The sequence below is a fragment of the Phalacrocorax aristotelis genome, chromosome 5 (genome assembly GCF_949628215.1).
Source record: "Phalacrocorax aristotelis chromosome 5, bGulAri2.1, whole genome shotgun sequence".
Classification (NCBI taxonomy): Eukaryota; Metazoa; Chordata; class Aves; order Suliformes; family Phalacrocoracidae; genus Phalacrocorax; species Phalacrocorax aristotelis.
Window position 1 is genome coordinate 60,191,057 of NC_134280.1, and position 23,409 is coordinate 60,214,465.

The following is a 23,409-nucleotide window of genomic DNA, read 5'->3' on the forward strand; positions in this document are numbered from 1 at the left end:
AGCATTAGGACTGGATGACAGTGAGAGGGTAACTTTTTAGAAAGAGATGACATTGTTCTTTGCTTTGGCACTTCAGAAGTGCCTGTGTTCCTACAATGTCTGCCCAGTTACATGCAGTGAAGTACAGGTACATGGAAAAATAAATTATCCAAATGAAAAAATGATGAATGGAGAGCCAGATGATAACATCTTCTGTGTATTTAAGTGTAGGTCATTCTGCTTGGTAGGTGACTGGAAGCAAATGGCCAGTGTTGCATAAAGACTTTAGTATGTGAAGGTGCATCTACCTCTGACTGTCAATATTGTTGACAGGACTAACATAGAGGATTTTAACCTCAGGCTTTTGGAACCAGGCTATGTGAGGAACAATTACTATTTAGAATTGCTTTTTTTGGTGTTTCACATTTTCTAGTAAACTTTTCTGTGCTGAGGAAGATGAATCATAATTTAATTCTGACTGTATCTCAGCTTGCCTTGTGAAAAGTGATGCATTTGTCATCTCTCCTATATTGGTTAATGATGTTCTGCCCTCAGAGGTTTTTTTTTTTAAGGGGCTGCTTCTGAACATTTTATTCCCACTGTTACTTTTTTTTCCTAGTGGATTTCCCAAAACTAATGTTTGAAGATGTATTTTGTTGTTTAAGAGGATTTTTCTGCAGCAGAAGTGGATGATGTTTTTCTAACTTTCTTGGAATCTTTGTTTGGGGTTTTTGTACTGTGTTTTTCTTCATTTTTTTGGGAAGTCAAAGGCTGAGAGAGGGTAGAAATTGTCCTGTGCATTTTCATCCAAAAATACTGTTTCTACTTTCAGAAGCAATGTCTTTTCTAGTCTCTTCTGGTAACTATGGGTCCAGTGTACAGTGACAAAAAAAGAAAACAGATATGAAGCAATCCCAGTAACTTTTTTTTTTTTTGTCTTCTCATGTGAACGTTCCCTGGAGCAGAGTTTGGTTTTCCACCACCCTCTGGCTGACTTGTCTGGGTGAGGCTTCCCAGTTCCCTACTGTTGTTCAGTGGCTGGTATTCAGTAGTGAATTGGTATTAACCAAGGAACCTATCATTCACAACTCAAAACTGTTTTTTGTTTTTTTTATTATTTTTCTCTCTAACTTATTTGTGGTTGCTGTGTATTTCAGTGTGACTGATAACATTAATATCCCAATAAGCTGCAGGAAGTATTGTGTGCTAGCTTGCATTAAAAAAAAATTATAACAATGGAATGTGTTGATTCCTAAAAGCATGAGTATATACATATGAAAATATTGCCCAGAATGTTTTATTTCTTTGGTGATTGGCAGTGCAATACTATCTGTGTTTTCAGTGGATTAATCCTGGTTACTGATCTGGAAGTCTGATGTCTACAGAGGAGGGCAGCTCTGCCAAATGAATTATCGTGTCCTGGAGCCCTCAGGGTCTTGCAGCCGTCATGCTGACTGTTTCTTCCTCCTGTTCAGCTCTTGGGTAATTGGTGCAGCCCCTATAATGAGAGGGAAACATACTCGAGAGAAGACACATAACCAGAGACCCACACTTGGAAAGACTCTCTGAAACATACTCTGGAGAGCTTTTGGCATGTATTCTGTGAAAGCTGACATTGGTGCTGTTCCTTTTCTTCCCCCAAGACATATCCTGGGCAACTTGCTTCAGCCCAGCCATAATTTCATATTTTTGCTTAAAACAACCCAAACAAACATTGATTTGCTTTCTCACATAAATCCTGAGGGCAAACAAAAGACAGTCTTATTTTGGTATCCACTGTTCTCTGGTCCCTCACTGCAAGGCATTTTTTCTGGCGCCTCCAGCTGATGTCTTTGGTTGGTTCTCAGTTTGAGTAGCAGCAGTGCTGGTCACCTTTCTCTGCTCTGTAGCCTCTCTGGGTCAAGACTGGCCACAGTAAGGGGACAGGCTTTGTCTGGGCATGGGGTGACTCCCAGCTGGAGAGAGTGGGAAGGCACCAAGACTGGTGGTCCCCTTTGCCCATGCTCCCCGCTGGGGGCCACCAGCTTCCTAGACATGTGGTGGCACCTCCTCGGGGACTGCCAGAGGCCTTGGCAGTCTTGTGTTGCTCTATCAGTTCATAGCCTGTCTCGCTGCCCCATCCTTCTGGATTATCCCTCTTCTCAGTGCACAAACCAACATTTTTTCCAAGATTGCTGACTAAGAGAGTCTGCTTTTTTTCCTGGTTCATGCATTTGTTCTTTTTTCATCATGTATTTACCTTCATAATTATGTCCCCATGCATACAAAGGGAAAGCTGTACTAGAGTAACTGCTGCTGCCAAATGTGGCTCACTTTTGTTGGTATTCCTGCATCTGTACCAGGGGTTTTGCTGACATAGCTCTGTCAGCTATCGGGTATGCATTTTCTCATGTTCCTCAGACACAGTTGTGCCATCTAAGTTTTCCCTGTGACCTGGCGGTGAGGAGCAGAGAGGAGGACACAGGGCTGTGAGAGGGAGTGGGATGTCAAAACTCCCACTGGCAGCCAGGCAGGAGTGGTGCCGGAGCTCGCTCTGCATCCTCATCTCATGTCATCCACCCCGCTCGATGTGCCTGGCCCTGCTGCCTCCCTGCTGGTTGTGATTTTGGTAACGGTAAAGAGGATATTACTTGCTCTCTGAATTTTTCTGGCCCAATGTCCTAACATCATATTAAAAATAGATAATATTGTGCTGATCAAAAAACAACCAACCTACTGCCTGTTCTGTGATCAACATTTATATCTCAGCTGTTTCACTGGTGTGAGCTTGAAATTAAGTGTCACTTTAGGAAAAGAAAGAGCTTAAAGTTTGTCTTTTTAATTGTTTTCACTGACAGTATTTTCATACCATCTTTCTAACTTAAATAACAGGTACCTTTTCTGATGTTATCATTATGGTATACTTTTTTCCTTTGCTCTTGTGATCCCAACCTAGGAAAAACATCAGCATAAACTTTCTACTGTTGTTTATATTGTGCTTCTAATCTACTACAACAAAGCTGGAAAATGTTCTTTCTTGTAACCAGTCTAAATAAGAGTCAGGTTTTAATACCTTGTTTATATATAACATTAACCCGTAATGACTGTGGCTTAATCATCTACAGTTAGCTTTGAAGATGTAGACTATAGGGAATCTTGTGACCTTGTAATAGAGCTTTTAGAGCCCTTGTTAGAAAGAATTTTTAAATGCTCGCTGTGACCAGCACAGAATAATAATTGGGCTAGAGACGTTTTTCCTCAAAACCATCGGACTCAGAGGTTTAGAGTTACAATTTTCAGCAGTATGGATAAAACACTATTGCTTTAAAGAAAATTTCTGTTTTAGAACGCTTCAGAAACGCATTGATATTCTCGTTCAGTATTTTTCATGAGTAGTTTAAGTATATGCTGCATACAGATGCCTGGAGAACTCTGCATTATCATTAATTTGATATACTTGTGCTTGTGCTTCGCAAAATGAGTATCTGGGGGTTTTAGCGATGCTCACAGGACAGGACTTCCTGTGCAGGCGGCAGAATGGTGTGAACCCTGTGATTGCCAGTTTTCTGTTCTGTGTTACCTGAAATCTGGATTTCAAGAGTGGCCGTATGGCAAAGCTAGTGCAGCGTGGCTTGGGCCCACCAGTGGCTGCGGCAGGGGCAGACGTCTGAGCCCCCATCTCTGCGATGATGGGTGTGGACCCCTGGGCGGCATCCCATGCTTTGCTCATGCCAACACTGTACATCTGCATGAATGGAGACACATGCAAGCTGCTGGCTGATGTGGTTGATCTCATTTTACTGTCAGTGTCTTAGTATATTCCCACAGTAAAACTGGAAAGCTCAGACCAGTAATGCCAAGAAACAAACTGGACTATTTTTAAAGCCTTCCGCTTTTAAAATGCGTGGAATGTGACTTTGTGTGGCAGATAAAATCCTACAGACAGGTCATTTTATTTTATGCTTCCTGTAAACATATATAAAATATTGGCTGCAAAGTATTAGTGTACTTGTGCACATGCTTCCAGCTATATTTTATTGTGGGATGATTCCAGATGTAGCAGGTTAAATCGGCACAGCAGCACTTGTTGGAAGGCTTATGTTTGAAATGTCTCGTATAACTTCAGCAAAACAAGCCGATAGCGTGTATGGTAACCTTGTAAGTTCATAGGCACAGAGTCTCTCAGTAGGAACTGTTTTGAATTCCATACTTGGCCTGAAAAGTTATTTTGCAGGAGTTCTGTGGAAGTCAGCTTTTTATAAAAATACAGAAAAGTAATCTGGCTGTTTTATAAAGAGACTGTTTGCGAGGCTTTGTTCAGAAGCAATTTCTCTTCATTGATGTTTCTGTTAGGATTGTGCACCTTAAGAAATGTGTTTTCTATTTGTCACCAATAGAAAAAAAGTATTTTAGGCAAACGTACTTCTGTGTTTTTTAAACAGTTTTATAAGCAAAGCAAGGGAAAACTTCAGTTGTTACCAGAATCACATTTATAAAATTTTCTTCCTTTTATGTCAGCTCTAGGAAAACATGCAAAGAAACCAAACCACCAAAAAACTGTTTCCTCCAGATAGAAATATTTCTATATTTAAAATGGTCACCATGAAAACAAAGTGCCTAATGTGAGTAGAAACTAAGCTGAAAAACCTAGAAGGTCCTGTGACACAGTCTCACTTGCAAGTTTCACTTATTGTAATGGTATTGAGATTTTAGACAGTTATGTCAGGGAAGAGACAGCAGAGATACTGTAGTTTTTACTGATGATGAGGAAGGGTCACAATAAATGGTTACTACAGATGCTGCAGAATCCAGCCTTTCATTTCTGTTGTTTCCAACCTTAAGCAAACAATAAAAGTATTGTATCCTGCATGCCAAACTAAAGTCTTATTTTAATAATTTATTCTTGGTAAACATGGCAGAATTCGGGCTGTAGTGAAAATGGAATCGGGATTAGTGGTATTGAAATGTGAGGAATTTAATTCTTTTCCAATCTCCCCAAGGAACGTGCTCTCAAATATTAGAAACAGAGCATTAGGGGACTAAGGAAATACTTCATTGCTGTAAGTTTGAATTAAAATTAGGGTTGTTCTCTCTCTAGTGGGACAACTAAGCCAAAAAAGCTTTTTGAGTATACTACCTCAAAACACTGCTGACAAGCAGTTCGCAAGGTACTCCTGTCAAAAAATTAAGTTATTTTCATTTAATGACTCCTATATGTCAACTTTATTGCTTGCTGTATTATGCTGAAAGGCTTCATGTGCAGACATGAACCAGCTCCATACATCCATTTAACTAGTGATAATTAATGGAATTACCCTGACAGTGGAGGCATTTTTTTCAGTATTCTCAAAATCATCTGCGGTAACAGAGCTTGTTTCACTGACAGGAAATATCAGCCAAGACTACAGGCATTTGCTTTCATATGTATGCATCTGTACATGCACTGTTGCTTTAATTTTTACTTTCTCTCTGTCCCTTTTCCATTGCTTTCCTTTAAGTTGTAATAAGATCTTTTTCCTTGGGTAGCCACCAGGCACAAATGGTACTTCTCAGATTTTCTGATCTGACATTCCTGTTTGCCCCCAACTGGAGGCAGAAAGGAGGTTGGGCTGACTTAGTACAGTAGAAGGGATCATCAAAATGCAACACTACTTCTTCCCAGTGTCTGCACTTTGTGTCTGGGAGCCCTCCAGAGACTTCTGTAATACCACAGTAAGCTGCGTGGAAGGCCAAATACTTGTATGTGCTTGATACATCATGTGTGGGACCTAAAATGACAATTCTTGTTAGCTGTGAATCTAACCCAGGGATGCTTCAGTTCTGACTTAAAAGAACCATTTGTCCAAGCTGTTCCCTGCTCTCTTTCTTTCTGTCACGCAAATTTTTATTGGGATTTGTAGCACTGAAGTAAAGTTTCAAATGAACTTAATTTGTTTGTGTTTTCAGAGGAAGTTCAATGGTTACTTTGAAAAGTGTGGTTTGCAGTTTCAGTGTCAATGCTCACCTTGATGAGACTTTCAGATCTGTATTTCATCCCTAGAGTGATCTATATGATGAAGGAAGAAAAACAGTAAATTATAATACTCTAAGAACTCAAGTATTTCCCTAAACACTGGGTTTTCTTCCGCTACAGATAATCAGTTTATGCATTTCTTCTGAAGTCTTTGAGACAGTTCTAGAATAGGAAACTTTAATTATAGCTAAGAATTACTCTGTTGAACTTCTTGTCCTTATTGCATTGTTTCTAGTGAGTTATGTGCAATACTGCTGTGAAATATTGGTAACTCCCCAGAGAAAAACGCATACTTTTCCATGAGCTGCATATACTTAGAGCACCATCTTGTTCTCTGTCATCTGTCAACACTGTTCATGCCAAAAAAAAAAAAAAAAAAAAAGACAAAAATGTGGTGTTTCCAGCAAGCCAGAAACCCCAGTAACCAGAGTCTCCTGTCTCATCCTGCCTTTCTGACCACAAAATGTGGCTTTTTTGGAGAACATGACCTCTGACACAGCAAGGAGAAATGCTTTGCTGGTGAGAAAATGTCTCTGCTGAGATACCACTCCACAGTTTTTCAGTGTGGACAAGATGGGGGTGTTTTGGAAGTTTGTGAGTAGAAAATTTGTGCCCAGAAAGAATGGTCTCAGTCCTGACTTTGTGGTGTTGGAGGAGGGAAGTGTTAAGGGTGGGGAAGGTGTCCTGGCTGTCCTTCCCAGCTGCTCTCTTCCCCAGTGGAAAGGTAGAGGAAGTGGGGCCCGCTCTGTGTGTGTTTGTGGGTGCGCATGCATGTGCAACCCCTACTTCCGCTCATTTCCATTGCACTAAAAACGTTTTCCTCCCCTTCCCTTTGCCTGCAGTAGCTCCTGCCGACCACCCCTTCTGTCTTCTCACTGTTATCAGCCCTGGCACATGCTGCTTTTCTTCCTTGGTTGGTTAAGATATGGTTCTATTCTTTGAGCTTTTATCTTCCTCCCTTCCTTGCCGGATGGAAACAGCTGAGGCTATAAAAATCTCCTCTGTGTGAGCAGAAAAGATATTAAATTAAAGAGCTTGTGATCAGACTCACTTATCAATTATGCCAGAGCTAACTTTTAAAGATATCTGTGTTGTATGAACATGATAACAGTCTTGTGGTGAGCTAAGGAAAACATTGGAGAGGAAGTATTGTTTTATCACTATTAGGTCGGTCAAAGTCTTTGATAGCACTGAGGCATAGCGATGTGAGTTTACAGTGATGAAGGAAACCTAATCTGGCTGCCACTCCCTTAGCTGAAATGTCCAAAATGGAATGTTTCACTGACACTTCCCCATTCACCAAGAAGCTATTCATAATTATTTCAAGAGAAAAAAAACCACGGTCTTTTCTGTCATAAAAAATATCTCAGGCAAGTATGGAAGTCGGGTAAAATAAGTGTTTATCTTTGATTTTAATTCCTTTTTTCAATGGGTCTTGAATCCTGGAGTGCGTATATATCAAGCTGTTTAAGCTGTATGGCAGCATCTTAATTTGTGCTGTTATCTTTAGTTGCCCTGTGTTGCCTTCCCCTTGTAACAGCGCTCGTGTGTAAAGGTTAAGCCCATGCATACATCAGCCTCTCTGCATGGCAGTCCTCTGTCTTTCCCCTTCCCCTAGGAACTTCTGGATCTATTGGCTGGTTTTAGACTGACCCAAAAACTGCTCTATAGCTCTGCGTTCCCAAAGCCGGGGGTGGTGAGGGTCGTGGTGGGCCTCCCTCGCACCTGCCCTGGGGCAGCCAAGGCGACTGGGCTCCCTCCTGCCAGCATGCAATTGTTGGAGGGGTTTGCTCATTAATCATTGCAGACTTGAACCTGGAAAGGTGCTGGATGTCCTCGACATCTTTTGAGTCAATGGGAGTTCACGGCACTCAGTTTCTTGAAAAATTAGACCTCTGGAAGTTGGGACATATAAAATGTTTGTGCTTGTACTTCACAAAGCCACAAAGCTCTTCAGAGAAGGGCATAGAGCGCACTATAAATGAAGTATTCAGAGGGGAAAACAAAAATTTCCTGATTTATTCTTGGCACCAAATATTTAATCATGACATTTGGTCTAAGAAAATGTACAAACTCTCAACATTGCCAATTTATTTTACCCATAAACCAACAACAGACTGATGATGTGCACACAAAGGTTATTTATTTTGAGTGCAGCCAGGGAATGTGAGTATTCCAAATGCTTCCTTATATCTCCCCATGGGATCTCTTTAATAAGTTGCATAATATTTTTCTGTATTAGAGGATTGTAAGAGATGGTAGGTCTCTTCTTTACTTAAATACACTGGTTATGTTTTCTCTTTCCTTCTTTGAAGGAAATGCAAGCAGAGAATGAATAGTTTGTGAATAGTGTTAAATTAAAAAGCATAACTTCAAAGGCCTTTCTAACAATTTATTCTAAAACTATCAGCTAACAGATGATGTTCCAAGCAAAATAACTAATTATGTGGGAGGTTAGGCAAGCATTGATTTAGTTTTTGATTTCTTGGACTGGTAGATAATTCTTCAATAGTGAGAAAAAGAATACATTACTTAAATCTCTGGACTTGGGTCCAGGTAGGTAGGCCCTCTTCTGAGGACAAGTTTATACATAACCTGTAACAATTTTCTTGGAAAATATGAAAGCCACTTGGATATTTTCTGTGGACCTTGGCTGACTCTAAGACACTCCCCATTAGAAAGTGAGAGCAAGGTTAAAGAACGATAAGGGAGTGCCGCAATGGAAGTATTTTAGTTCTTGCAAACTTAAGCTAATTTAGAATAGCATTGCTCTTACAGAATGGAAGGGTATTTATCTGGAATATCAGGCACAGTTTGACAGTGATCATGTTACTGGGAAAAGCCAGTGGGGCTTAGTGGGCCAAACATCATTACTTTATATCACCAGCACATGACAAGGTAAGATTCCAGACACGTAACTTCAGCATTTAACATGTGGAGACATGGAGATAGAATTCCTTTCTGTGCACTAGAGCACCAAACCTTTTCTCCTTTTGGCAAGAGTTTTAGAAAAAGGGAGCTCTCTGTGGTTGTTTCTGTTTCTTCAGTTGTAATGTAACTTGTGACAATGTTTCTGCTCAGCCTGTTTTGTGCATTTGCTCATGGCAAGTGATTGTGCTAATTCTAAATTGCCTTGGCTGAGTTGCTGTCTTGGCCCTAGCTTGTGCAATGCGAGAAAATTCCCTCAAATAGTGTTGATTTTTGATTGCAGGTTTCTAAGAATTCTTAAGACCAAAATGTTACCAGGCATGTACTTGCTGTGACATAAATTCTGCTTGGGAAAAGCATCCAGAGGTTTGTTTTCTCTTCATCTGTTACCTAGCAGTTATTACTGAACAAAATATAAAGAAATCATCAGGGTCTCGGCAAACCTTGTTGTTCTTGAAGCAGTAGGCTTGAATTCATAGGGTTTTTATGACAGTCTTTGTGAAGTACCTGTCATGGCAGCACAAGTATGTTATGTTTACTTGTAACACTTGTCTGGGATGCCACTACTAAATTTTTGTACCGGGTTATCCAGTTGCCATATGCTGTGTTTTCATGTTCATGTTGGGTATACAGTTTGTGGGTTTAATTTTGTTAGGCAGACCCTGCTTTAACATGACCTGTGTTTGTCTTTTCTAGGAATAACATGCTTGGAAATACTTGGTAGTGTTGATCACTTGTACCCCAGCACAAGAGCTCCAGCTTAATCCTTTTCAAACACGTCTCTCAGAACATGGGGGAAAACGATGATGAAAAATACAGTCAAGCTGGCCAGATATTTGAAAACTTTGTGCAAGCATCAACGTGCAAAGGTACCATTCAGGCCTTTAATATTCTCACTCGCCAACTTGAATTAGATCCTTTGGACAATAGAAACTTTTACACCAAACTGAAGTCAAGAGTGACCACGTGGAAAGCCAAAGCTTTGTGGAACAAGCTGGATAAAAGAGCAAGTCACAAAGAGTATAAACGTGGAAAATCTTGTGTGAACACTAAGGTAAGTGGAGAAGTTCAGTTTGTATTTCACAGCTTAAGATCTTTCAAACTTGTTTTTCTGCAGAAGCAAGGTTTATACCATCATGTGCCATGCATCCATTTGTGTAACCCTCCCTTTAATGTACTTTTTGAAACTGGCTGATACTGACTGATGTTGACAAATCTGCAGGTACTTTTGTTCTGCAGGTGTTGTGGAAACACACCATGTAAGAGTTGTCTTCAAAGCACCCTGCTTTACAGTCTGCCTCAGTCATGGCAGAAAAGTTTTCTGCCCTCTTCAGACATCAGTGTCAATCAGGCATAAGATGTAAACTCATGAGGCAGTAGGCTTCATTCATTCCCAGCTCACAAGAACTAGTTGCTCTATTAAACAGGGTTTTGCAAGGTGCAAATCATAGTATATTCAGCAGGTTCCTCAGTTTGCTGCTTGGTGCGTGCTGTAAGGGACCAGGGCTGGCCAAATGTGTTTTGATAGCAGTTCCTAAACTGTTCTCTGGAAAGTGCTGCTTGGAGGTCTGGGGATCCATCTTTGTCACAGAGACATTGGCTCTAGTTGCTAAACAACAGCAAAAGAAAATCTTGCCCTATTTAAGGATTTGAATACTTGCCTGTAACTGCTTTTTCGCAAGCACAATATGAATGATTGCTATGTGGCAGTTACTGAAGGAGATTGTGTCATGGAAAGGACAGGAAATGTTCTTCTCTTCAGCAGAGCATGCAATACCATATTTTGATAGAGAACCACTGAATGTTGGTATAAATCTTGTTGATAAAGCTGTACAAAATACTCTAGTTCATGTCACTTGTTTCATCTAACTGTCACAGAATATCTTTAATAGCTTTATCTCAGAGCAGTTCACTTATTTACTGCCAAGTGATATCTATAAGTTCCCTCAAGAAGGGTAAGTTTTAAGAAGCTACTTGACAGTGTAGAGGTAGAACAGAGAGCAGGGACACACGGGGGAGTAACTAGACACCAAACTGTGGAGGACATACTAATTAAAACTATCACTGCAGTGTTAGTTTATGGACTCTGTAGACAAGCAGTGTTGAAAGTCTCTTTCTTCTTGTTTACGTCATTGCCTTCAAACTTCTTGAAAGCTCCAGGGAGAAGGACACCATGTTACCTTCAGTCCATATAGAGGCCTCTGTTTTTATTTATTCATTTTTAATCAGCTCCTCATGATTATTAACTTTTTTCTAAGATAATAAATGTCCCTACTAAAGTTTTCTTCAGAAAATGAAGAATGCCATTACAGCTATTTGCACTGCTTTCCTGACAGCCTCTGGTTTTCTTCTTTCATTTCCCTTTTTGACCTGTGCTTCCTTCCTTCCTTCCTTTTGTTCTTTTGAAAAGGCCTTGAACATATGTCATTGAGCATCTTTGTGATGAAAACAGACAGGGAAGGAAAGGAGAATGAGAAAGTGTCTGATGATTAACAAATTGTAGGAGATACTCCACAGTTTTTAAGACCTATGTGAAACAGAAAAATTAAGTCCTCCTCTCTCAAGTGTGACGTTACAAAGACAAGGTCTGGTTCTGCAAAGTTCTTAAGCAAAGTGATTAATTTTTATATATGGTGAAGACTCGTGGAAATCAGTTGGTATGTAAAATACAGCCTGTGTAAAGCTTTACAAGGTTGCCAAGCAAGAGGATAATCAACACCTTCAGCAGCATTGAAAGTACAGTTATTACTGCTCTTTAACAGTAAAGATTTAGCAGCATGGTGTAAATATTTGCAGAAACTAATGGACATACCTATAATGTGCATATGATCAAATTGCAAGTTAATATAGAATGTCTATATATGAACAGTGTGTGTGCAGCTATTCTGTTAACTACTTGTAGATGTCCCTTATGAACTTGGACCATGCCCAGACCTGCACTTCACTGTGTCATCACTGATTTAACAAGAGAAACATGACTGTTCAGATTGCTGCAAATGAAAGCAGTAACCACAGTCTGCAGGCTCTGTAGGGATATCTAGCAAGCATTCCTCACATGTGAATCAGAGTCTGCTGTGAAAGCCTATCTATGCAACATGAATGAGAGGAGACACGTTGCGAGAAGACAGCGGACTCCCTGATTGTTGCGGTGGTGTAGTCTGACAGCCCCATTTACAGATAAGGAATTCTCAGAAATGCTGGCAGTCCAAACAAAATGCTAGTGCAGAGAGATTAGGCTACAATATACATAACATGATTTTCCTTTGGTGCAACTGGTGATTTTAAGTTTGTCTTTCCTGCATGTTATGCCAGCTACCGTTTTTAGTATTGAAGCAGGCAAACAGGAGTTACTAGGCAAAATGCTGACAGTGGTGCCCAGCACTTACCTCTGTGGAGTTGCCTGGGGACTGGTTGAAGTAGATCAGCCTGGAGTAAAAAAGAATCTTACTTGTTAAAGCAGGATCACAAAATGAGCTAAGTGGATTTTTGCAATTGCAGCTCTGAAACAGAGCCAAGGTTGCTAGTAGGCATGATTTAAAAAAAAATATGACTTGTGGCCATGAGCTCTGTAGCTGAGTCTGCAGCTCACAGTTCTCAGATACGTCTTTGTATTCTGTCTGGTTTCTTGCAATCTTCCCAATCTTTCGAGGAGGTAAAGGAGATAAAATGCAGTTGGGATCTAAACTATTCATGGTCGTTTTTTTTTTTTTTAAACACACCAAGAACCTGCTCCATCACCCTAAAACTGTTCATTTTTTTGCACGGTCGTTAAAAACTGAATGTTGTAATTGTTGATTTTTGTGCTTATACACTTTAGTTATGCATTTAGTTATTATTATTTAGTTATTCGTTACAACATACACAAGTTTTGTACATACAGAATGTTCCACTCCAACTAAATAACAATAATCCTGTGTCTTAACTGCTCTTGAAGAACATTGCCAAATATGGCTTTCAAAGTTTCTACAATGATACGATTTTAAGCTGGATGAATAAAACCAGTTGAACAATTTTCAAGAAGTTCAAACCCACTGCTATTTCAGAGTTGCCTTACTGTAGACTTTGTTTTCCCTTTAATTCTTTGTAGAAGAAAAAACAAAAGGCGCTGCAGAAAAACATGCACAAAATTGGGGCAGAAAAACTTTTTTTGAAACTGTAGGAGTCCATCTGTATGTATGTTAAATCTGTATCAAACACAGGCTTCCTTCCATTGCTAACTCGTAAAATGGGAAAGAGTACTGTTCAAAATAGCTGTTTCTGTAGCTGGCATTTGCATAGTTTACCAGTATTAGAGAGAAACAGAAGTTTGTCTTAAGTAGCCAAAACTCTAGAAATTGTACTGTGATTTTTGCAAATATATCTAGGAAAAGAGCACAACTTTGTTATCCTGGCAAAGTTTGCCTCTCATTTTCATCTTTTACGAATCAATGCAGAGTAGCGTCCTTGCTTCTTCATGGAATGAAAGATAGACAATTGAAGAAGATTAAAGGTTTAATATATGATGTTCACCATGCTAGCAGCTTGAATGTCTCTCCAGATTTTTGAACATGCAAAACATAATACAATGGTGAACAAGAATTCATCCAGCTAGTTGCAGAGTATATTCAATAGGCTTTTAAAGACATATGTGACTGTTTAAACATTTATTTGAACCTCTCTGTATGGAGTAGATTCCTTACTTGATTTACTGGCAATTTACCTGTGTAAATGATACAGATATGTGCATGCACATATAAATGAGGCTCCCACTGATGTTTGAGATATGTATGTATATGTAGCAGAGGGCAGGACCTGGCTCATGCTGTGCACCTGAAATTCTGGCTCTCCCATGACTAGATTCATGCTTGAAGAGAGCAGAGATTGCTGCACATGAAAACACCCCAGACTCACTCTGAAGGGAGGTGTTGATTCTGTAAAGGATGCAAATGTGGGGTTGTCTTTCCCCCTCAAACATACATGCTGTTTTAACAAAACACATGCTTACAGTTGAGGAGGACTAAGGAAACTTTGTTTAAAGTGCTAATGCGTAATTATCAGCTGTCTTGGTAGACTCTAGCATTTCTCTCTGGATATATTCGCTTTCAGATGATGGTGGTGTGCACTGGGGGAGGGCAATGGCAAATTCCTCTGCACGGCTTTCGTCTTCTGAGCGTTGTCTCTGTTGTAGACCCCTGTGGCTCCTGGGCAGAGGACTTGTACAGTTTGAGCAGTGGTTTTGAGGCCGAACTGGACAACATTAGCATAAAGCAAGTAAATAAAACTGAGCTAAGAAGTTTTGAGTGCTGTGTATAAAAATACATCTATAGGTGCATTTGTATCTATATCATATAGATTCCTGAAAAACAAATGAAATGATCCTGAACTCGGTTCCTGTTGGCCTCTCTTGTTTTCTTCATTCCTGGACTTGGCCTTTCAAAGCTTGTTTTATTTTAGGTCATGTTCCCTTCCAAAAACTCTTGTTGGGAAACTTATTGCAGGAGAATGACTAAAATTACTTATGACCACATTTCTAGGGCTGTGTAAAAACACAGTGGCTCTTTGCAGTAGTGTCATATGCTGTCAGCCCTACCTGGATATGGTGGCATTGGCATCTCTGCTGCAGGGAGGGCTCCATGGGCTCCTCTGGTGGGACGCTGCATTACAGAGAACGTGTGGCTTGAGAGGGGATGGGAGCGGAGGGGTGCTGGGGGCCAGGGTGTGAGTCAGCTGAAAAGGAGCCCTACGTCAGAAATGGGGATAGAGGTTTTGTGACTGACTCAGCACTGGCTCTGAGCCTCCTCTCCCTGTACTGACCACACTGGTGTACCCACGAATGATAAAACAGCATGGTCTTTACCTACGAAACCCCTTCCGCTCCTTTTCATATTGTCTCAATTTCCGGACGCTGTCAAATGAATACTGGAGTTAATAAAACCTACTTCGCCTGGTGCTCTCCTTCATACAGAGCTGAGAAAGGGAGAGGTGCTGCCATGGTGCGTAGCCATAGGGTAATCATCAGGATGAGGAGTGGATACCAGGTCTGTCTCCTTGTTATTAGAGAGAAATTGGCTTCCTACCAGTCCTCAGTTGTTTACAAACATCCTAATCTTCAGTCTTGCCCCCCATGGTAAACAAGGCAGGTTGGCTTCTAGACGTCTTCCTCTCCCCTCTCTCCACCTTCCTCTGTACTGCTAAACAAATACTTGCCTCTTAATTAAGCAAATCATCCAGCATGTATAAACTTGCCGGTATTGTGGCTAGACTTCCTCCTGAACCTCTGGCGTTTGTTGATCCTTTAGAGGCCTCTCCAATTTTCAGACAGGTTTCTCCTGTGCTGTATATACTGGTGCAGAAGCTAGTGAGTTTGTGTGTTCAAGTGTCATGATTGATTGTGTCCCTTGAGAGAAATATTTGGGTTTTTTAAGAGTAATTGAATTGTAAGATAAAAGAAGGGAATGCCAGTTGTGCTCCAACTCAAAAATATCCTTATTATAATGAAAACTTTAACCTGTTTGTTCTATAAAGAGCAAATATCCAGATGGCACATCCCTTTTGCTGGACGTACTAATCTCTTCAAAACAATAATTGAAATGGGGAGATTTCCAAAGCTGATAATCTAGGTTTATAATGAACACACAAACCTTATCTTAGATGTATTAGATAGCATTGCTAATTCTCTTATTATAATAAAAATGCATTTCTGTGAAGGTCATAAATCTTGAAGCTAGAATGGAATACCATATTTATAGGAAGTTTAGTGAATGAAAGAATGAAAGGTGGTGACTTTTCAGAAGACATTCAGCTGTCTTTTTTTTTTTTTTTTTAAATCCAAACACACAGTGCTTGGATAGCAGAATTCAGAACCTATTGAGGTGTTGGGGGTATGAAGGACTATGTATTCTGACTTTTTAAGTGGCACCTAGGTGTGTTTGGTACACTTGAAAGACAAGCTATTTATTTTTGTGTCTATGTTGCTTTGCTTTTGCCTTGTAGGACAGGGCACCTAAAGCCTTGCACTGGTTTTCCACTGTAAACTTACTTTTTAAGAATTTTAACAAGTAACCTTTACAGAGTTATTTCAAAGTAGTAGAAGATATGGGACTAATGGGAATGAGTGGCAAGGAAGATTTGTTTGAGACAAGGAGAGCAGCAGCAAATCACCTATGAGCATGCAGGGGAAACCACAGCTGTTGATCATTGTCTAGGCATTAATTTCTCTAAGGATTTTTAGAGAAGGTATGGGGAGAAGGTCGGGTGGTGACAGGACAGACAGCAGACAGGGTTCTTTGGAAGGAAAAAGCATTTGACTCTCTGAGCTGTGTTTTAAACAGATTGGGCCAAATTATGTCAGCAAAAGCAAATGTTTGGCATGTGTCTTGGTAATGAAATCACTTTATTATCCTACAGACACTTCCACAAACACACAATTTTTCAGATTTATCAGTCATGAAAAGCAATGAAGCCCAGCCAAAGTAACGTAATCAGACAGCCTAAATAAGACCTTTTCAGACATTTGGGAATTTTAAAATTTTTGGCTTGCAAGATAACAGTAGCTTCACATCTGTACTTTAACAGCACTGTACTGTTTCTCTCTTCCATGCTTAATGGCTTTGCAAGTAATCCACAGAAGGGAACTGTCCCACCCTGACCTGATTTCCTAGATATTTTATAAAGATTCCCACAGGGAGTGACACCCAGCTACTTTCACACAAAACACTACTGTTGTCACCACGAATGGCTTGCTTAAACTTGAATGAAACAAAAGGTTACGACACGGAGTGTTGCCGTAACTGTGGCTTTGTAATGCTTTTGGGTTTGACTGTGCGAAGCAGCTGGGCTGTGTGTCCATCTGCCAGGCAGGGTGGTGGTGGCGGGGGGCGAGGGGTCCTCCTGCGTGGCCCCCAGTGCACAGCCCATGCCAGTGCTTTGCTCGGGTTAGGCCTTTCTCCTGGCTTCAGAGAGGCCCTGATGGTGCCAGATGTGGTTGTTATGGGTTTGTTGTTAGCTACGTTTCCAGTTTCACTCTGATAATGTCTGTGTACTGATAAGTGAGGAAATACATATCTTTTGCTACCAAGAAGTGATTAAACACTTGGCTGCTAAAAACCAGATTTCAGACAATAAGGCAATTTCCTGTCTCCTACGGTTCAGGTCCTTCCCAAGGTTCCCATGTCTGTCCTGAGAACTGGGGTTTTGGGGATGTGGTTGCTCTCTTTTCTCTTCCTGCTGACAAACCTAACTCTACATTATTTTCAGTTTTAGGCATTTGAGCAGATTGCTTTTAATACGCTTTCAGTAGAATGTAAAATACCACAGTTTTAAGAGATGCTGTATAAGAAGTGAAAATGTAAAATATTTTAGTAGAAGCTGATTGTCTTAAGCAGATAACAGAACTTCTATGTTTATTTTCTCTCTAAAAGGCCTTGACAGTGATGGAGTCGTCAAAAAAAAAAGTTTAACTGGGATCTGTTGTCATGCCAAAGTAGAAATTGCCCTTTTATGCCCTTGAAATTGGATTAATTTGCCTTACTTTCTCTGCTACAGTGTTTAAAAGTAGATTATTTTGTGTCAGTCAGTTATCAAAATTCCCACATTCCCTAACATGTCTACATTTAAGCAGAAAATCTGTTTGTGTCTGCAAACAGACAGGTTTTAGCAAAGTAACACAGACACCTGTTTGCCATTTCAGCTCTCTAGGATATTTGTGTCTTAGCCTATATGTCTGAAGAGTGCTTATTGAAAAATAATCTGAGTAGATACCATAATGTGACATTATTTTAGTTTTCTAATTCTTCAGTCTTTCAACCTTTTCCTCAGGTTGGGAATGTTTGGGTGAGTTTAAGCTGTATTTTGAAACAAGCCTGGCAGGGGGGAGAACCACGTATTTCTGTGGGGGAAAAAGCCTTTGCAACTGAGAGCTCTTGTCCTGGCACCCGGCCTCATTTTGCTTCAAATCTTCTTGACCTGTGACAGTCTGGCAGGTAGGCAAATGGGTCTTCATTTTGTTCTGGACCCTGGGTGATGGCAGAGAAGGGCAAGCATTACATAATTTCAGCTGACGTAAGAGCTATACTTCATATCCACAGAAGTTTTAAATCAGAAGTACATATGATCTGTGGACCTGTTACAGTACATACTGGGAGATGAGACCTGAGGGACAAAGTAGGCAATGGTGACATCTTGCATTGATTGTGAGTGCTACAGCCCAATATAGGCATCTTCCTCCTTTACAAAGAAGTTGGTGCAGCATGTCTGAGGGAAGCAGAAGTTGCAATTTTGACTTGACCTTCATGGAGCCCTTGCTTTAATGAGCAAACTTGTGAATAGGGTTTACATTAAAGTATGTCACACAGGCAGCTGAAGAACTGTACTTACAGTGGTGCTAGCAATTGTTCGCTGCCAGACTGGGGAAACACATTAAGTGGGATTTCAGTGATTCCTGTTGTAGGCTGGTGTTTGTCATACTTATTAAAAATTTGGGTGCTGGATTGAGGAGGTACAGCCATAACCAAACTGGAATGAGCTGCAAGTGGTTTGAAACACAGGATTAGAATTTTAAAAAATCGTGAAAGATTGAAGAAATGGTCTGAACTCGAAAGGATAACATTTCTAAAGGCTACTAGAAAATTATGGCCCTTCTAACGAAGAAGTGCAACACCCAAGGAAAGTTGGAAATATGCTGCAGAAAATGATCCAGTGCTCATAACAGACTACACACTGGGCCTGAGTCCATACAGGGCTGACCCAATGGCCGCTGATTCTGGGAGCCTGTTGGAGGCAGCGTGCAGTGTGTCAGGGATTGGGGTAGTTTCCATCCCATCTAGTTGGTGCAGGTGAAAACCCAGATAAAATATTTTGCCCAGTTTGAAGCACGTGGTATAGGCAAGAGGCAGATAACCTAGACTGAGTCCAGACCAGAGCAGCAAGAATGGTCAGAGCTTTAAAGAACATAACCTGTAGGAGAGGCTTAAATATCTTCACCCAATCTATGTTAGGGAAGACCCAAAGAGGAACACTACATAGTTACATGGAGCACAGCCATAACTGTTATTTATTTCACCTTCTCTAATAGTCTGGCTGATGCTGCAAGATAAAATTCTGATTAGTTTTTTCAAAGTTTGCATTTTGCTTTGGACATTCACTGCTCCTATTTCAGCCCTGAAGAACAGCTTGTGTTTCCCAAGGTCATGCCTCCTTCTGATTAAGAAACCAGCCAAGAGATACTGCCTTGCTTGTCTTGCATCACTCTCTGGATTTGTTCATTTGACTGAGATATTAACTTAGAAGGAACCACGTGGTTATGCCACACTTAGTCTTGTGTTGCTTACCTCCACTGCCCCTTTGAATGAGTTATAAGAGCAGCTTTAAAAGGACCTGTGCAACAGCAAATACTCCTCTCTGTGATTGGTGTCCACCTCCCCATCCTGCCAGTACTCTCTGCCAGCCTCACTGGATTTACAATTCAGATAAAACAATTGCCCCAGGGTAAATTGCAACTTGGATTAGAAAACGTTGCAAGAGGTGGTTGTGAGCTTCCTGCCAAGGACTACACACCCAGATCATTAATAACAAGTTATGCTGATCAGCAAGTGCTCAGTGGAAGGCAGAGGCATTTATCTCAGATATTTTTTTCCTTTTTCTCTTTGTTTGTTTCTTAGTGAGGTAGGAAATAATTGCATAGGTTAGGAAGCCTTTCCTGACAGGTGAGGGCTGTCGCGACCCATGGGGCTGCCGCTGGGGCTGCAAGAGCCAGGCTGGCTTGCTCTGTCACCTGCTTGCCTGTAGGCATCTGGGGTAGGAAGTTCACTGCCTGTCAGCCCAGATACAGCCCTGATAGTGGCAGAACAAGCGCAGCCGGTGTTGTTTAGGCAGGTGCCTCTGAATTTCACCCTGGCTGGAATGTGAAAACAGCATCATTAGTACGTGGCCATGTAAATAAACACTGATCTATGTACGTTTATCTCACTTCTGTTGCACTGGATGTTGGTGCAAAAGATGTTATTATACCTCGTGGTGTGCAATTTGCTGCCAAATTTTGGCTTCAACTCTCTGCCCCTCTCTTTGGAGCATGCTCCTTTGCATACTTTTTAATCTTTCTTTTTATATTTACTTTTATTTTTCAAGACCCTTTCCTTCAGTTATAAGGTCTGTTACGTACCATTTTTGTTTTCAGCCAAAAAGGTTTTGGAAATAAGAACTAGAGGTGCTAATTTTTGCTGTGCAATTTGCTGCCAGACCTGGTTTGTAGGTCCTGCTAACTTTCCCTGCTATCAGAAACTTTCCTAAAAAATCTTACGCTAAAGATACGTTTTCTAATTCTAGTTGTTTGAACTGTTCAAATCCATCTTGCTTGTTGACTCCATCAGATGCCACATTGCTAAGAGGGGCTTGTTGGTCAATTCCTAGGGTTTTCAAATTGTAAATAAAAATGTAACAAGTAAAAGAATGGTCTACCTATGGTAAACTAGTATATGCAAGTGAGCAGCTAAATAAACTGGAAAAAAAAAAATCAAGTTCTCACTCCTTGGAGCTGTATTTGGCTTTACTAGTTTAGTGGCTGTGAATACTAGTGCTGGAAAATGTAGTGGTTTGAAAATTGCACGATGAGCTAGAAGAAAATAGACTCCAGTAGCCCAGAGTTGCTGCCACCTTGTACAGCACTGCATTTTGAGCTCAGCTCTAGCCACCATGCACTACTGTATAGTCATTCTGCTTAGGAAAGTTAGGAATGGTGGGATTAACTGATTCAGCTCTTTAAAAATAAATAATAGTTTAAAAATCTGGATGCTGACTCAGACCTGATGGCTAGTTCTGTATGAGCTCATTTACCCAGTACTGGATTCTAAATGCCAAGTCTTAATTGGATATTGGTTAATAATTTACCTAATATAAAAATATATGTTAGAACATACTTTAAAATATTTCAAGATCATTTCACTGAATAACTTGGCTCACTACTTACTTTAAAAAGCCAGTTTCGAAGTGGAAGCTTAGCTGATTTATTAGATTCTTGTAATTGTTTTTTAGCTAAAAATTGTAGGTTCAGTGTACTATTTAATCTCTGTAGACAGACCAGGCTGTAGTTAGTGTTTTTTTATCTCTTTTTTTTTTTAAGCATTTTACTAACAAGCAAAGCCATAGTTGTTGACCAACTCGTCTGCATGCTTGGGATGCCATAAAGCATGAGAAATCCCTTACCCTGGGTCTGTAGCCAAGTCCTCTACTGGATGGTCAGCCCCTGACCCTGAAATGATGTAGAGGATTAATTCTTTTATTGCAATTGCAATCTCATTAGTGTCACTACTCACAAGGTTCGCAAGACTTGGTCTCTGCTTAGTCTCTGCTGTGTTCGGAGGTGAGAGTCTTGGTGCCTTTGTTTCTTCATATCTGTTCACCAGTTCTGTTTCTGGATTAATTGTTTTGTTTCATGGTTTTATTTTGGGGTATCTTGCTAAGTTTTTAAGGATAGCCTTAAAGCATTATCTCAGTATCACAGGCGTAAGCCTACAAAAAAAGGCAGGGTACTTGAATGCTGCCAACCATATTCATGACCGGGATAGTTGGGCAACATTCTTTCTGCAAGGTTTATCTTGTTTTCATTTTGATTATTTAAGCAGCTGGCCAAAAAAAAAAAAAAGAAAGAAATCAATCTCTTCTGGCTTTTGGGTGTGGTTCCCCCCCGCTCCCATTTTTATTACAATGAAAGACAGATAAGAAAACAGCAAATATGGTCTCAATTCCAAAGGACGTTTGAGGGTTCATTTTGTGCTTTATTTGAGGAGATTTTCGGATTAAAGCACTTGACTGATCTCTGGTGGATAATCTGTTTATTAAAAATAGTATAACATTTTTTGTCAGATGACGTGCAGGTTTTCGTCAGGTAACTAACTGTGGTGCAAGGGAACTGGAAGTTTCTAGAGGTACTGTTCTGTATTATGCAACTTTTATAACAATTTTCAGAAATAAATTTTTAAAAGCTCTGAGATCAAGTCAGCATATGTAAATATGACCAATGCCACCTGGGAGAGCTCTTCAGAAAAGCCCCAAATAATAAAGTCCTGACAACTTTTGTGCATTAACGAAGGAACTCTTGACCTTCTAACACACTGAATGCATACAGCCTTTCTTCAACGTGTTGCACAGCAGACTATAAGTTTCAGATGTCTTTCATACCATTGTTTTAATTTCAAACTATGGAAAGGTTTTTATACACCAATCTAATATTAGTACGTATATCCGAGAGACAGAAGATGGATGGACAAGTGTGTGCAAATTCATCCAGGAAAAATGAAGGCACGTGTTTTTTTCCATGCTGAAGCTCATCTTCCAAAAAAGAGAAAAAAATCCCTGTAAAGATAAGCCAAATGAATGCAATAATTGTACTAATGTTTTGCTTCTGGCATTTTGACCCAATAAAACGGGAGGGCAATAAAGATAGATCCTCTGATCCCTGGATTGTGCCGAGTGCAGCAACTGCAGGGTGGAGTGTTGGGGAAAGAGCTCTGTCCAAAATCACCCTAGATTAGGTAGCCTCAAATCCATGTTACAGTCTTCGAAGAAGGAAAATAGTAATGTCTCCATTTTTGCCAGTTGGTGATATGGGTGCTTTTGGCAGGAGATGACAAAACTGCATATTTCTGAGGTGCTCAGCTGGGGCTACAGAAGGTAAAATACTGGTGGTATTGAAAGCAGAAATGGGCTCTTCGTATTGCACTTCCTGCACTGGGACAGGGTTTTGCTGCTGCGGTTGGTTGGCAGATAGGGGTGTGTGAGCCTTGCTGTTCCCGTCTGCCTTTGAACTTCCCCAACAGTGGTATTTATGTGGTGTGCACACTCCAAAAATGTCCATTCAGCAAGATCCAGTTAGTCTTAATAATATTTTAAGGTAGATTTTGGAACTATCGGTAGTTCATGTAAGTAGTGTGCGCATAAACCTTTGGAGAGTTAGGACCTCTCATTAAAATACATTTAACTGTATTATTTTTGTCAAATGAAACACTTTGAACCTTTCTAATTTTATAAGGAACTCATAAAACACAGGATAATAGAGTAAAATATGCTTTTAAAAATTACTTAGGTTTTGTAGGATGAGTTTAATTAGCTCCTGTAACTTCTCCCCCTTCATTTGATGGAAGAATTAATTTTTTTTCTTTTAATATTTGTATACAGTATAGATCTGTTAACCACAGAAATTTGGGGCATATGTTTCGGTATCTGGCTTCTTCCTAAAAATGAAGAACAGAATTCTTGTTTTAGGTCAGCACTGTCCCTTTTCTAGATATGTATGTAGTCAAACGGACACCTTTCAAATCACTGTCATATTTAGCTACAGTTACGATCACTGTTCTTGACAGGGTCATGTTGTGTTGCCTTTTCTAAAAGCCAGTTGTATAGGTATGGCAGCATTCAACAAGTCAGGCAATAGGCAACAAGTACGAGCTTCTCACGGAATGAAGGGCATGTTACTGTCAACAGAACCCTATACTTGCATAGCTCTCCTGTGTCTGGTAACCGAGCTGTCTTATAGCAAC

The 23,409-nt window shown here is 40.3% G+C and overlaps 1 protein-coding gene across 4 annotated transcripts in view; it reads left to right on the plus strand.

Annotated features, from left to right (window-relative positions):
- Window positions 1–23,409, plus strand: part of MICAL2 (microtubule associated monooxygenase, calponin and LIM domain containing 2) — a 129,768-nt gene that overhangs the window by 14,060 nt on the left and 92,299 nt on the right. For all 4 annotated transcript variants that reach the window (XM_075094847.1, XM_075094844.1, XM_075094845.1 and 1 more), the window contains exon 2: window positions 9,596–9,953. In XM_075094847.1, the coding sequence (XP_074950948.1) occupies window positions 9,690–9,953 (264 nt within the window). In that variant the 5' untranslated portion in view covers window positions 9,596–9,689. The remainder of the gene's footprint in view (window positions 1–9,595; window positions 9,954–23,409) is intronic.